The 15,924-nt window shown below is 37.9% G+C and overlaps 1 protein-coding gene across 1 annotated transcript in view; it reads right to left on the reverse strand.

Moving 5' to 3' along the window:
* Nucleotides 1–15,924, reverse strand: part of ANKRD31 (ankyrin repeat domain 31) — a 186,219-nt gene that overhangs the window by 75,913 nt on the left and 94,382 nt on the right. Inside the window, exons 13-16 of the mRNA XM_036280691.1 lie at nucleotides 13,769–15,251; nucleotides 12,825–12,992; nucleotides 5,668–5,805; nucleotides 2,208–2,350 (exon numbers count right to left, since the gene is read on the reverse strand). Coding sequence (XP_036136584.1) covers nucleotides 2,208–2,350; nucleotides 5,668–5,805; nucleotides 12,825–12,992; nucleotides 13,769–15,251 — 1,932 coding nt within the window. The remainder of the gene's footprint in view (nucleotides 1–2,207; nucleotides 2,351–5,667; nucleotides 5,806–12,824; nucleotides 12,993–13,768; nucleotides 15,252–15,924) is intronic.

The following is a 15,924-nucleotide window of genomic DNA, read 5'->3' on the forward strand; positions in this document are numbered from 1 at the left end:
CTAGAAGAAAATGTAAGCAACAAAATTTCGGACATCATATGCAGCAGAATTTTCACTGATACATCACCTAAGGCAACAGAAAAGAAGGAGAAAATGAACACATGGGACTACATCAAATTTAAAAACTTCTGCACAGCAAAAGATAAAATCATCAAAATGGAAAGGCAACCCACTGTATGGGATAGCATAATTGCCAATGATTTATCAGATATGGGGTTAATTTCCAATATATATAAAGTGTTCATACAATTCAACAAATGTAAGACAAATCACTCAATTGAAAAATGGGCAGAGGAACAAAATAGACATCTCTCCAAACAGGACATACAAATGGCCAAGAGATATATGAAGAAATGCTCAACATCACTAATCATCAGAGAGATGCAAGTTAAAACAATGAGGTATCACCTCACACTTGTCAGAATGGCTGCCATCAACAAATCATCAAACAACAAATGTTGGCAAGGGGATTCTAGTACACAGCTGGTGGGAATGCAGACTGGTGCAGCCACTATGGAAAACAATATGGTGTTACTTAAAAAAATTAAAAATTGAATTTCCATTTGACCCAGTGATCCCACTCCTAGGAATATAACCTAAGAAGCCTGAAACACCAATCAGAAGGAATATTTGTACCCCCATGTTTGTAGCAGCACTATTTACAATAGCTAAGATCTGGAAACAGCCCAAATGCCCATCAGTAGACTAATGGATAAAAAAACGGTGGTACATATACACAATGGAGTACAATGCAGCTGTAAGAAAGAAAGATCTCTTATCCTTTGAGATGACATGGAAGGACCTGGAAAGTATTATCCTAAGTGAAACAAGCCAAACAGAGAAAGACAAGTATCATATGATCTCACTTATTTGTGGAATATGATGAACATAACAGTCTGAAGAATGGGGTAGTCCCAGAGACGTGGAAGTGGGGTACCGACTGACAATCCCCAGAAGAGGGAGTGGTTGGGGAGAGATAAACCACAGAACTTATATGCATGTATGCATGAACAATGGACTTGGATAACAAAGCTGGGGACAAGCCAGGGAGGGAGGGGGAGGTGGGAATCAGTGGGGGGAAAAGGAAAAACATCTGTAACAAAATAAATAAATAAATTTAAAAATAAATAAATAAAAATCTAAAGAATTTAAAGTCTAGATTTGAAATTCAGTGTTATCAAAATAGTGACCCTAGTAATTTTCTCTTATGATATTTTTTATCACACTGATTAAGAAAAATATACACCACCACCCCCTCCCCAGGTAACAAACTATTTGCGTTTTTGTTTTTTTTTTAATCCTCACCCGAGGATATTTTTCCATTTTTTGTACAGATAGAGTGGGAGGGAGAGAGAGAGAGAAACATCGACGTGAAGGGACACAAGTGGCTGCCACCCGCACGACCAACCAGGGCCAGGGACAAACTGCAACCGAAATACGTGCCCTTAGCGGGAACCGAACCAGGGTCTCTTCGGACCGCAGGCCGATGCTCTAACCGCTGAGCCAAACTGGCCAGGGCACTATTTGCGTTTTTATCCATTTCTTTGAAACCTCAAACCTACTGAGTAATTCTGAGTTAAATAAAGTCTAGTTGTCCCATGTAGCATCACAATATTTAGACTCTTTTATGCACAATAACTAATCATTTAAAACCATTAAAAATGGAATGTATTAGATTTACAGCCAATGTTTACTCTGAATCATTTCATTTTATTCTGATTTATATGAATTATGTGATGAAGAGACAATGGAAGAATGAATCATTAGGAAATACATTGATTTTCCAGTCATTATACAATGTCTTATCTTTGTAATTTTGATTTCTTTTAAAAATCCTCACCCAAGGATATTTTTCCCTTTATCTTCAGATACAGTGGGAGAGAGGGAGAAAGGGGGGGGGGGTGGAGAGAGAGGCATCTCTGTGAGAGAGACAAATCGATTGGTTGCCTCCCGCACAACCCTAACCAGGTCTGGAGACTGAATGGCAACTGAGGTACATGCCCTAGGCAGGAACTGAACTTAAAACTCTTTCGTCCGAGGGCTGACACTCTAACCACTGAGCCAAACCAGCCAGGGCTATAATTTTAAGGTTTTAAAAATAATTTGTTATAAGGAATCACTTTAGTCCTCAATTTAAAATATCTTCATTTTCTTCATTCATTTTTCTAAGAAAGAGTAATAGGAACCAGACTGGATATGTACAGTACCTTTAAATGATTATTTGCAACAGCATCATGTAAGGGCAGAATTCCATCTAAATTTTCACAATTAACATTAGCACCAGCTTTTAACAACTCTACAATTATATCATTTGATCCCTCAGTAGATGCCTTATGTAGTGGTGTCCAACCTAAAAAAGGAAAAAGGGAAAAAACAAGCTGCAGCTTACATATATTCATTATTAAATTTATTTGCACTAATGGAGTTAATATCTATATTGACTCAAACATATACATTACTAGAAAAGAAATGATATTGAAACCATGGCCTTAAAATGTGTATTTCATTATTTTTTCCTTCAAATCTTTATTTTTGGATGTAAAATGTATTACAGATGTTCCACATTTTTCCCCCATTGACTCCCTCCTCCCCACTCCCGCCCCCCTCCCACCTTTTCCCACACTATTGTCTGTGTCCATTGGTTATGCATATAAGTTCTTTGGTTTATTTCTTCCCACCCCCCCAACCCCTTTCCCTTTGAGGTTTGTCAGTCTAGCAATGAATTTGTGCTTCTTAATCCCTTCACCTTTTTCACCCATTCCCCCAACCCCCTTCCCAACTGGCAACCAACAAAATGTTCTCTGTATCTATGAGAATGTTTCTGTTCTTCCTGTTCATTTTGTTTGTAGATTCCATTGTTGATAGATATGTATTCATTGCCATTTTGTTTGTTCATACATTTTATCTTTTTCTTCAAAAAGACCCTTCATCATTTCATATAATAACAGTTTGGTAGTGATGAACTCCTTTTTCTTGTCTGGGAAAGTTTTTATATGTCCATCAATTCTAAATGACAGCTTTGCAGGATAGAGTAATTTTGGTTGTAGGTTCTTGGTTTTCATCACTCTGAATATTTCTTGCCACTCCCTTCTGGCCTGCAAAGTTTCTTTTGAGAAATCAGCTGACAGCCTAATGGGTACTCCCTTGTAGGTAACTAGCTGCCTTTCTCTTGCTGCTTTTAATATTCTCTCTTTGTCTTGAACCTTTTGCATTTTGATGATGATGTGTCTTGGTGTGTGCCTCTTGGGGTTCATCTTGTTTGGGACTCTCTGTGCTTCCTGGACTTGTATGTCTGTTTCCTTCACCAAGTTAGGAAAGTTTTCTGCCATTATTGTTTCAAACAGGTTTTCGATTTCTTGTTCTCTCTCTCCTCCTTCGGGCACTCCCAAGATGCGAATGTTGGCACGCTTGAAGTTGTCCCAGAGGCTCCTTACACTATCCTCATGTTTTTGGATTCTTTTTTCTTTTTGCTGTTCTGATTGGGGATTTTTTGCTTCCTTATGTTCCAAATCGATGGTTTGCTCCTTGGATTACGTACTCTATTATTGAAGCTGTGTAAATTATTCTTTATTTCAGTTAATGCCTCCTTCAATTCTAACTGTGTATCCATGATTTCTAACTGGTCCTTTTTTATGCTCTTGAGGCCCTCCCTAAGTTCACTGAGGTTCTCACCTAAGTTCATTGAGCATCCTTATAAGCAGTATTTTGAACTCAGTATCTGTTAGGTTGCTTATCTCCCTTTCGCTTAGTTCTTTTATTGGGGTTTTGTTCTGCTCTTTCATTTGGGACCTGTTTCTTTGTATCCTCATCTTGGCTGCCTCCCTGTGTTTGTTTCAGTGTATTACTTAATGAGAGGTATGGGGCTCGCTGAAACCAGATGCTGCTCGTTTGAAAGAATTTAGGAAAAACCTGAAGCAGGATCCAAGACCGGCCAATCCTATGGTTAAGCAAGTGGCAACAGCTTGGGTGGGCTTGAAGTGGTGTGGGGCGGGGCGGGGCCTCAGGAAGTCAGCAGGGCGGGGCTACCAGTGTGAGCCAGGTTGCTGGAGTCCCAGATATGGCTTCTGTCTGCCGCCCCCGGGAAGGGCTCACCCAAGAAACAAAGGCCTCTTACAGCACGTTTGTCCCCGAGGAAGCCCCCTCTCCAGCCCTCGCTCCAGTGCCAAACAGCTCCGTTCTTCCCTGTATGTCTCTGGCGCCCCTCGAGCTGCCTCCCCTCCAAGCTTAGAGGGAGAGAGTCCGGTAAGTCCGTGCGCGGGCCCTTTAGGGAGCTGCCTGGGGCTCCAGCCGCTTCAGCTTCCCTGAGCCTCAGTTTCCGCTGGTTTTTCCAGCCAGAAGTGATGGGGACTTCTCTTCCTGGCACTGGAACCCTGAGCGGGGCACCTGGTGTGGGACGGGGACCCCTCAGTCCTCAGGAAGGACCTTCCCAGCCGCGGCAGCCTCCTGATTTTTATCCGCCACACGTGGGTGTGGGACCAGCCCGTCTCGCCGCCGCGCACCACCGTGCAGCCTGTCCTACCAATCTGGATGTAGCTGCTTTTTTTTTTTTAATTCCGCAGTTGTACGACTTCCATTCAGCTTGATTTCAGGCGGTTTTGAATGATGGTTGTTCTGTAGTTTAGTTGTAACTTTGATGTGGTTGTGGGAGGACGCGATACAGCGTTTACCTACGCCGCCATCTTGACCGGAAGTCTCCTGTATTTCATTTTTTAAATCAAATTGAGCTAATAAAAAATATTTGTTGGTAGAAGTGTCAAAACAAAAGACTCACAGAACATTGAACACCTGGGACTGGAGTTAAGTATTAATCATGTAAATTTGTTTCAACTCAGATATTAAATATAGTAAGATAATGTCTGACTTTTCTACTTGTGTGCTTCCATTGTCATATTTCTCTTTAAAAGGATGTGATTCAATTGATCTTTGAGTTTTCCCCTCTGGAATTGTTCATACAAGATTCTTTTGAGTTGAGCAAAATGTTAGAAGATTAATTTATAACTGAAGATTAAAATTAAAATAAGGGCCCTAGCCAGTTTGGCTCAGCGGTTAGAGCGTGGGCCCGCGGACCAATGAGTTGTGGGTTCAATTCCGGTCAAGGGCACAAACCTCAGTTGCAGTTTGTCCCCAGTCCTGGTTGGGTCATGCGGGAGGCAACCAGTTGATGTGGCTCTATCACACTGATGTTTCTCTCTCTCTCTCTCCTCCTCCCTCCCACTCTATCTGATGATAAATAGAAAATATCCTTGGGTGAAGAGTAAAATGAAAATTAAATTAAGGGAGGGGAGATGAAAGGAATAGTAGAAAGAGAGGAGGAAAGGGAAGAGGAACAATAAAATGGGAAAAATTTGCATTCTCTCTAAAGTTAGGGAATGGTATTAAGGCCTCCAAGGAAAACACCTAATTAAAGCTTCCCTTACTCCCCACTCTGTATACTCTTGTTGAATGCTCCCAAATGCATGTTAAAAACTGTTTTGAAGAAGGTTATTTTAGCAATTGCTGGGAACCAAGATAAATCTTACTATTCGGTTAATATATTATTTTTTTAAAAAGATTGTTCCAAGGTAGCTGTTATAAAGCAGCCAGATTCAAAACTGGGGTGGGAGCTGTGACATGTATATTTTAGTGATTTCAAATTATAAACATAATTGAAGTTAAAAGAATCCAAACCTGTATTATCTTTTAGATTCACATCTGCTCCAGATTCTATTAGAACTTTCATCAGAGACAAGTTTCCTCTTCTGACAGCCAAATGAAGTGGGCTTTCCTCGATGGCATGCCTCTTATTGATTCCAGCTGTTTTCATTTCTGTAAATTTACCAAGCAAAACAGACTTCTTTTCTGCCAAATGCTGATTATTATAAAGGAACTTAGAAAATACATACCAACTTCTTCAAAATACCCTAAGTAGGGTGCACAATACAGAAACATACATCAATTGATATTATCATTACTATTACTATTTTAAAATATAACTGAAACACAATTCTTCAACTTGTGAAGAAACTATAGGGCATTTAAGCATATTACTTCACATTTATTCTAGCTGCTGTTCAGTCACTCTATCATATGCTTGATTAAAATAAATAAACTTGTTTCAGTTCTACACTAATTTCACCTTCAGTATTTCTTTAGCAATGGATAATATTTTTCTTTTTTTTTTTTTATCCTCACCCGAGGATATTTTTTTCCTTTTTTTTTTTTGTACAGATAGAGTGGGAGGGAGAGAGAGGAAGGGAGAGAGAGAGAGAAACATCGACATGAAGGGACACATCGAGTGGCTGCCACCTGCACAACCAACCAGGGCCGGGGACAAACTGCAACCGAAGTATGTGCCCTTAGCGGGAACCGAACCCGGGTCTCTCCGGACCGCAGGCCGACGCTCTAACCGCTGAGCCAAACCGGCCAGGGCATCAACTTTTTTTTTTTTTTTTTTTTTTTTTTATCCTCACCCGAGGACATTTTTCCATTTTTTGTTCAGGTAGAGTGGGAGGGAGAGAGAGGAACAGAGAGAGAGAGAGAAACATCGATGTGAAGGGACACATCGAGTGGTTGCCACCCGCACAACCGACCAGGGCCGGGGACAAACTGCAACCGAGGTACATGCCCTTAGCGGGAACCGAACCCGGGCCTCTCAGGACCGCAGGCTGACGCTCTAACCGCTGAGCCAAACCGGCCAGGGCGATAATATTTTTCTTAAAACAAATTGTGATTTTATAAAAATTCTCTTTCTATAGCTATTCTCTATCTCAATGAGTCTATTTCTGCTCACATAAGATGCCAAGAACCAAGCTATGGCCTATTGGTTTATTATTTTTCTTTCATAAAAACTAAAGTATAGTATCATTATCTAAAGATTCTTTTTTAAATCCTTTCCTTGCAACATAGGTTACACAGACTTAAGTTAGAACTAAAAACAGTGAAGGGACTTCCTATTTTTCCCTATTTCCTTCCCAAACCATGCTAAAATGATAGTAAAAGATATATTTTTTAAAATATCATATAAATAAATGAAAGAGGAAACAAAAGAGCACAAGAGAAGACTTCAACAAATTTGGGAGAATTGGAGAAGAGTTAACTGACTTAGCAGAGTGGGGAATGCTACAACCCAAGTGCCTGCCAAAAGAATATGCAGAGGAAGGGAGCTGATCTGCACCAGGTATCATGAAAGGCAGCATGTGAACAGGGCTGAAAACAGGGAGACTGAGTGAAAAAGTATATATAGAGAAAAGTTGGAACTCCAAGTTACCTTTTCCAGCCCCAAATTGTCTGGCTACCACTCCTCTTATCCAGGTCCCAATCCCTAAGTCAGGAACCTGGAGATTTATATTCTGTAGAAACTGCATAAGAGAAGTTTCAGACTGAGACACATGGCAAAGTTGAGGGTTAGGCTGGTTAAACAGAAAGTAATATTCATTGACCCAGTAGTACTCAAAGTGGAGTCCCAGATCAGCAGTATTAGTATGACTTGGGAAACTTGGTAGAAATGCAAATTCTTCAGCCAACCAAAGCCTACTCTGGAGGGCAGACTTTAAGATGGCTCCTAATGATCCTTACCTCCTCATGTTTACAGTCTTGTGTAATCCCCTCCTCTTGAGAAACTTGCTTCTAACCAATAGAATGTTCTCAACATTGAGGGCATTTCATTTCCTTGATTAGGTTACAAAAGATTGTAACATTTTTTATCTTGCTAGTTGACTTGGGCTAATCAAGTTTTGATTAATCAAGTGGCTACCTTGAAAGAGCCCATGAAGTAAGAAACTGAGGATAACTACAGAATATCCTAACCTAAAGGAACTGAATTCTACCAACAATCACATGAGCTTGAACGTGGATCCTTCCCTAATTGAGCCTTCAGATGAGACCCCAGTCCTGACCAACACCTTGACTGCAGCTTGTGAAAGATCCTGAGCAGAGGACCCAGCTAAGCCGTGCCCCATTCCTGACCTACAGAAACTATGAGATAATAAAGGTGTGTTGTTTTAAACTAAGTTTTTGATCATTTTTTATGCACTAACACACCTAATGAATCAGAAGTCCTGATGGTAGAGCCCAGCAATGTTTCAATGGGCTTTCCAAGTGACTGATGCAAAATAAGGTTTGAGAAACGCTGCATTAATCCATCAGTCCTTTACCCTGCACCATTTCCTAAATGTCAGCAACCAGGCATATTATTTCAGAGCAAGAGAAAAAAAATTAAGAGGATCCTTTGGTTATGAGAGTCACAGGGAAGACTAATAGCCTTATGTCTATCATCCATTGATATCCAGACAAATTTCTAAATTTCTTTAGAAATTTTCACTCAGAAATTCTTTATTGGAAGAATAAAGACTACACATATATTTAAATGATAAAGTAACTAAGATGGTATAGGTTTGCAGATTCCAAGTTTGAATTGGAAAATCTCTCCTAGTAATTGTTACTGTGAATGATACAAATCCTCTCACCTTGTTCCTGGTATGTCTGCAGCAAAAATGATAGTCTATAGCATTTAACTAAAATTTAAAAATAACAAAATCTGGCAGAAAATGGAAAGGAAAAAAGTGTAACTCAAATTAAAATTCTTTTAAAAAGTCCACTGTAGTTAAAGCTGAGTATTTCTTAATAGCATTATATTTTATATTTATTTAATAAAGTATTAATTATTAGTTATTTATTAATAAAGTATAATGACATTAAGAAATACTCAGTTGGCCCTGGCTAGTGTGCCTTAGTTGGTTAGAGCGTCATCCCGTGCATGAACTCAGAGCACATACCCAGGTTGCAGGTCCATCCCTGGTTGTGGTGCATATAGGAGGCAATAGATTGATGTTTCTCTCTCATATCGATATTTCTTTCTCACATCAATGTTTCTCTCTCTTCCTCCCTCTCTATAATTAATGAAAAAGATATCCTCTGGTGAGGATAAAAAAAAGAAAAAGAAAAAAAATATTCAGCTGTCTGTACCTTTGTATGTGACTTGTTTTTTCCTCTCTAGATGCTTTTTGGATCTTCTCTTTATTTTTGTTCTGCAATTTCAGTGAGATGTCTTTTTTATTGTACTGGACACGTGGGTCCTTTCAATATGGAAACTTCTGTCCTTTATTTCTTTAATAATTTATTTTCCTAGTTTCACTGTTCTCTCTGGATATCCTGGAGTAATTTTCTAATTTTCTTTCCTCTCCTTGTTTTAATTTTTTTTATAGGAGACTTGGAAAGTTATACCTTCCAACTGCTATAGATATCTATATTTTAAAATAAATTCTGCTATTATATTTTTAACTTCTAAGGGCTCTCTGTAATGTTCTCTGTTTCTTTTTTTTCTAAGCCTTTTGAAAAAGTTTTAGATATATCCTGACTCTTACATTATTTCTGTTTCTTCTGGGTTCCTTTGGTCTGTTTAGATCATTTTGATGTCTCTTTTATATTGGGATTTTCTACAAATACTTGTTGATTTTTGATTGTTCATATTTAAATGAGAGAAACTAAAATGCTGATTGGAATCTGTGGAGGGTAAAGGGAGTGCAAAGCAGAGCTCTGTGGTTGGTTGAATTTACTCTTGAGTGATCGAGAGATAGACTGGTCTTTGTGTTAAGGAATTACCAGATGTATTTGGAATTATCTCCTCTTGGGTTGTTCAATTTATTGGCTCAATAAAAAAAAAAAATACTATTCAGACACTGTGTTCTAAAAAAGTTAAAAAACAGATAAAATACAACAGAAGTGTATTATCTCATAGTTCTGGAGACCAGAAGTCCAAAACCAAGGTGTAAGCAGGGCTACACTCCCTCTGGAAGCTCTGAGGAAGAATCCTTCCTTGACTCTTCCAACTTCTGATGGACATCAGCATTCTTTGGCTCCCTGGAATTTGGCTATATCAGTTCTCTGCCTTCATCTTCACATCATCTTCTCTCCTGTTTGTCTCAAATCTCCTGTTTTTCTTTTATAAAGACACTTGTAGTAATTAGATTCAGGGCCCATCAAATAATCCAGGATTATCTCCTCATCTCAAGATCTTAATTTAGGGTTTCTGATCAAAATGGTGGAGTAGGTAAACACAGTATTCGCCCCCTCCCACAACTACATCAAAATTACAACTAAACTACAGAAAAACCATTATTCAGAACCTCCTGAAATTTGGCTGAATGAAAGTCCTACAACTAGAGAATTAAAGAAGAAGCCACATCAAGATTGGTAGGAAGGGTGGAGACGCAGAACAGGCTGGTCCCTACACCCACGTGTGGCAGTTTTTAATCTGGAGAGGTATCTTGGCTGCAGAAATCCCCCCTGAGGAGTAAAGGATTCCAGCCCCACACCAAACAGACCCTTCTGCCCAGGGTTCCAGTGCGGGGAAGAGAAGTCCTGATAACTTCAAGCTTTAAAAACTAGTGGGGATTAAGGATGAGAAACACAGAAGCTTCTGGAACCCTAGGCAGTTCCTCTTAAAGGGCCCACTCATAGACTTACTTGGACTCACTCCCTCTGGACTCCAGCACTGGGGCAGCAGCTTGAAAGGAACCAGGGATATACAGGGAGGAACGAAATTGTCTGGCACCAGGGCAAGAGCTAGTGGGGGGCGGGTGCTTTCTCCCAGACAAAAGTGCTGGCAGAAGCCATTGTTCCTTTGCTGAGCCCTCCTGTCCGTAGATGAGTGGATTAAAAAGCTGTTGTACATTTACACAACGGAATACTATATAGCTGTAAGAAAGAAAGATCTCTTACCCTTTGAGACGACATGGAGGGACCTAGAGAGTATTATGCTAAGTGAAATAACCCAGTCAAGAAAAAGACGTATCACATGATCTCACTTATTTGTGGAATATAATGAACAAAATGAGTTGACAAACAAAATATATCCAGAGACATGGAAGTAGGGAACAGACTGACAAAGCTTGGAAGGAAGAGGATCGGGAGGCTGGGTGGGGGGGGGGAGAAACCAAGGAACTGATATTCATAAATGCATAACTGATGGACACAGACAATAGTGTGGTGAAGGCAGAAGCAGGGGACAGGAGTGGGGAGGAGGGTGTCGATGGGGGGGGGGGGGGCCATCTGTAATACTTTCAACAGTAAAAATAAATTTAAAAAAACATATACCAGCAAAAAGAAAGAACAGCAAAAAGAAAAAAAGGATAAAAAATATGAAGATAGTGTAAGGAGCCTCAGGGACAACTTCAAGCATACCAACGATGGTATCTGCTGGAAGAAGAGAGAGAGCAAGAAACTGAAAACCTATTTGAAAAAATAATGACAGAAAATTTCCCTAACCTGGTGAGAGAAATAGACATACAAGTCCAAGAAGCACAGAGTCCCAAACAAGATGAATCCAAAGAGGCCCACACTAAGACACATCATAATTAAAATGCCAAAGATTAAAGACAAAGAGAGAATCTTAAAAGCAGCAAGAGAAAAGCAGTTAGTTACTTAAAAGGGAGCTGCCATAAGACTACTAGCTGATTTTTCAACAGAAACTTTGCAGACCAGAAGGGAGTGGCACGTAATATTCAAAGTGATGAAAAACAAGGACCTATAACCAAGATTACTCTACCCAGTAAAGCTATCATTTAGAATTGAAAGTCAGATAAAGAGCTTCCCAAGGAAAAAAAAAGCTAAAGAAATTTATCACCACCAAACCAGTATTATATGAAATGTTAAAGGGTCTTCTTTAAGAGGCAAAAAAAAAAAAGATACAAAATATGAATAAAATGGCAATAAATGCATATCTATCAACAATTGAACCTAAAAACCAAAATGTACACACAAGCAAAACAGAAACACTCATAGATACAGAGAACATTTTGAAGGTTGCCAGACAGGAAGGAGGTAGTGGGGATGGGTGAAAAAGGTGAAGGGACTTAGAAGCACAAACTAGTAGTTACAGTGTAGTCATTAGGTTGTAAAGTACAGCACAGGGAATATAGTCAATAATATTTTAATAAGTATGTATGGTGTCTGATGGGTATGAGATTTTTGGGCATGATCACTTAATAAGTTTTATAATATCTAATTACTGGGGTATACACCTGAAACTAAAATAATATTGTATGTCAACTGTGATTGAAAAATAAAAAAATATTTTTAATTAAAAAAAGAGTTTAAAAAATCTTAATTACATCTATACATTTTTTTTTGTAAATAAGGTAAGATTCACTCTTTTATATAACATAATATCACATATTCCAGGGCTTAGGACATGGACATATGTTTTGAGGAGCCACTATTTAACTCATTATAGGAGGAATATATAAGGGCTTCAGTTTACATGAGACAGGGACAATGGGAGACGGTTCACAGAAAATGCCTAATCCAGTGTCCTTCCTACCTCCAGTACATTAGACAGGAGATAAATCAACTTTTTGATGCTTAGTATTTAATTCAAAGTGGTCTAGCCTGTTGTTCACCACAGAACTAGCTCCAAGAACTATCAAAGGATAGTTAGCTTGTCCATACTTCCAAATACATCCTGTTTATTCATATGACACAAAAAAACTGGTGGCTATGCTTTTTAAATGTTCCTTATGTTAAAAGGGCTCAGTGGAAGTGTCTAAGAGATGTGACACAGTTCACCCCCACTACCCACACTCAATATTCTTGCTGTTTATGTCCTCTAAAATAACAAATTAGAAGTCATAGGCAGAAATATCATAAGAATATATCTGAAGATTAATATATTCTCAAGTGTTGCTTTACAGTAAAACCATCTAAAAATATAGCTGAAATAATCTTATAACATAGTGAATGTCTAAAAAAACAACTAAATTTGAAAGTTTAGAAATATACTGAAGTATAGTATATTTCTGAGCTTGGCCATGTAAACAATTTACCTAATCAAGTACAGGAATACAAACCTTGGCTGCAGGTAGCTCTCAGTAAATTTTGTCTTTTCTTGAAATTCTGAACTTTATAATGTTCTTGATTGTTAGCAGGTATGTGAATTTCAGAATTTGTTTTATCTTTTTTCTCCTCAGAATTTCTTACAGTGCTTTCATCTCCATTGATATTAGTTAATTCCTCATCTGAAAAACAAATATTTTTCAATATCAGTGTGGTAGTTCTTACTGGTAACATGACTAGAAAAGAGTCTAATCATGTAACTGTTCGAAGTTTCTGTTCCTAGTTGGACTGCTTTTTTTTTTTTTAATGGGAATAGAAGACATTAAAATGTTGGTTTAAAAAAAAAAATATATATATATATATATATATATATATATATATATATTATTGATTTGAGAGAGAGAGGAAGGGAGAGGGAGAGAAAGACAGAAACACTGATGAGAGGGAACATCAACTGGCCACCTCCTGCATGCCCCACACTGGGGATTTGGCCCACAACCTGGGCATGTGCCCCGAATGGGAACTGAACCAGCAAACTCTTGGTGCATGGGTTGGGCTAAAAATGTTTTTATATAACAAATACAGATTAGTTTCCTGAATGCAATTCTGGTGGGAATATAGTGAATTGTTGAAATCACTGGAGCTAACGATTTCCTGCTGTAAAAATGTTGTTACATTTCCTGATACTAAGACAAGTCTATACTAAAAATAAAATTTGATATAAATACTGTTCATTAACTTCTGTCAATATTAATTTAGCAACTATATTCAATAATAATAGTTTGACTTTCAAAGTAAACACTATTACTTAACTAGTTAACAGCATCCCCCAACTTGTAGCCCACACGTCCTCATTCTTGCCAGTTTGGGCATAGGTTAAGTGAAATTCAATTGGAAAGTTCTATAAAATAAGTAAATTTATAGAAAATGTGTACAAATCTAGCAATAATACTAATACCTGGTTTACGAGAAATTTCCTTCTCTTCTCTTTGACTAACTTGTGAGATATTGATCAATTCTTTATTCATATTGTCAGTGGAATATAAATCTATATTATGTATGATTTTGCTCTCTGGAAGGTCTTGTCTCCTTTTTTGAACTTCAGTTGTTTCTTTTACTTTGGAATGAACAACTGTAGATAAAGTTCCATTTGAAGAATTCGGTTTTTGGCCTTTGTCAGTGCCTTCTTTCTTATTCACTTTTTCCACAATATGTGTATCTGTTTGATTCATTAAAGGATTTGGTACTCTGGGGCTAATACACTCCTGAGGCTGCTCCACATCACTAGTCAACTCTGAAACTTCATGTGTTGCAAGTGTTCTTGTACAAGCCAAGGAAGTATGCTCAGGATTGCTGTGTGAGTGATCAAAAGAAGTTCCATATACGCATTGTTCATAATTTGCAATGTGTGGTTCAGAAACTGTTATATTATCTGAATTAGAAAAATTAACAACTTCCTGTTGTGGAAGGATGCTTAGGCCACCTGCATTTAACTTATTTTCCTGTGAAAAATGGTCTTCAGAAGGTAAAAATTGTTGAGAATCCATTACATCTGTATTTGTTATATTCTCTTTATAATTATAGTGTTTTTTGCAACCTGTAGAACATATCACGTTTTCAGATGTTACAGTCTTTTCAGAGGTACAGCAATCACCATGAACATCATTATTAAAATTTTCCCACTTATTAAGTCCCTCTTTTTTTTCATTCGAGTTACTGTTTTCATTAGATTTACAAGGACTAATGTGCTGTTGTTCTTGGTGAGTATGAGGCTGCTGATCTGCAGTAACAACTGGTAATTTGATTTCTTTATGTATAGAAAATCCTGAGAAAGAAACAGCTTTAGTCTGCTCACTGGATTCTAATTCCAAGGATTTTATGTCCTGACTTTCTGATAAATCCAGGCTCTGGGTATGTGTCTCTTTAAGAATTGAACAAGTGTCAATATTGTTACCTAATCCATTTTTCAGGCTTGACAGAGTTGCGCTAAAAGGTTTACATGACTCTTCTGTAAGGTCATCAAGGGTCTGGAGAATATGTTCCTGACGAGTAACCAATCTACTTCTTTTTCTGGAAGAAGAGACAGCTATGGTCTTTCTTGGGTTGCTTTCTTGGATTGGATTATCCACCTGAGTCCTTTTATGTTGTGCATTTCTTCTTCCTTTATATTTAGACACATTTGTGCTGCGATCTTTGACATTACGGAGATTGTCTTTTCTGAGTCCTGTAGAGAATATTTGGTTAACTCTTGATTGCTTATGGTCGAAGTTAATAAATTTCGTGCTTTTGGATTCTTTTGGGTAATGTTCATTTACATCTTCCTTCTTTATAAATAAGCCCTTTTTACTTTTTTCATCAACTTTTACATGTTCTGGCTTCTGTCTGTTGGAATTTTCATCACAAACAAACTGAATGCAATTTTTAGAACTGAATTTTGGTTTCTATAGAAACAAAATACATAGTTAGCTTTAATTTTCAGCTGCAGTTCTATACTTAAATCATTCTGGATTGTTCATAAATTAAACTATTATTCCATTCAATTTTATAATTTGATCTAACCACAGGGCCTGCTGGGATATATACAACCTGATTCTTCAGAAAAGTAGACTAACAGAAGAAAGGCAAATATAATAGATGCAGTATGTGTACCAATCTTTATTTTCTGCCATCCATTTCAATTTCTTTTTGTTAGTATTTTAGCTCTATCAATCTTACTAAATATAATAAAAATATTAATCTACTAAATTTTTATAGGCTCTTGAAATAATCTTGTAAAGAAGACTTTACAAGAATGCTTTAGAAACACTCTTCTTTCCCAATTGTTATACAGAGAGAGCTAAAATTAAGAAAGTTTCTTTCTCTGGTATCTGTGAGAGACTATAGGCAGGGCAACAAAAGAAGGGATTTAAAAACAAGAAGACAGATATGCTCCCAAATTGGCCTATATGAGAAGATTATTGTGGGCTGCTAAGATTAAAACAGGAACAATGCTTCCTGTCACTACCACAACCCAAGCACCAGATGAAGAATAACTGCCCACTGTGTCAAGTTTGAAGGGATGGATCGATGCTTTTGACTCTTATACTGTGTTTAACCCAGAGGAACTTTGACATG

Source organism: Molossus molossus, unplaced genomic scaffold (assembly GCF_014108415.1).
Source record: "Molossus molossus isolate mMolMol1 unplaced genomic scaffold, mMolMol1.p scaffold_m16_p_3, whole genome shotgun sequence".
Lineage (NCBI taxonomy): Eukaryota > Metazoa > Chordata > Mammalia > Chiroptera > Molossidae > Molossus > Molossus molossus.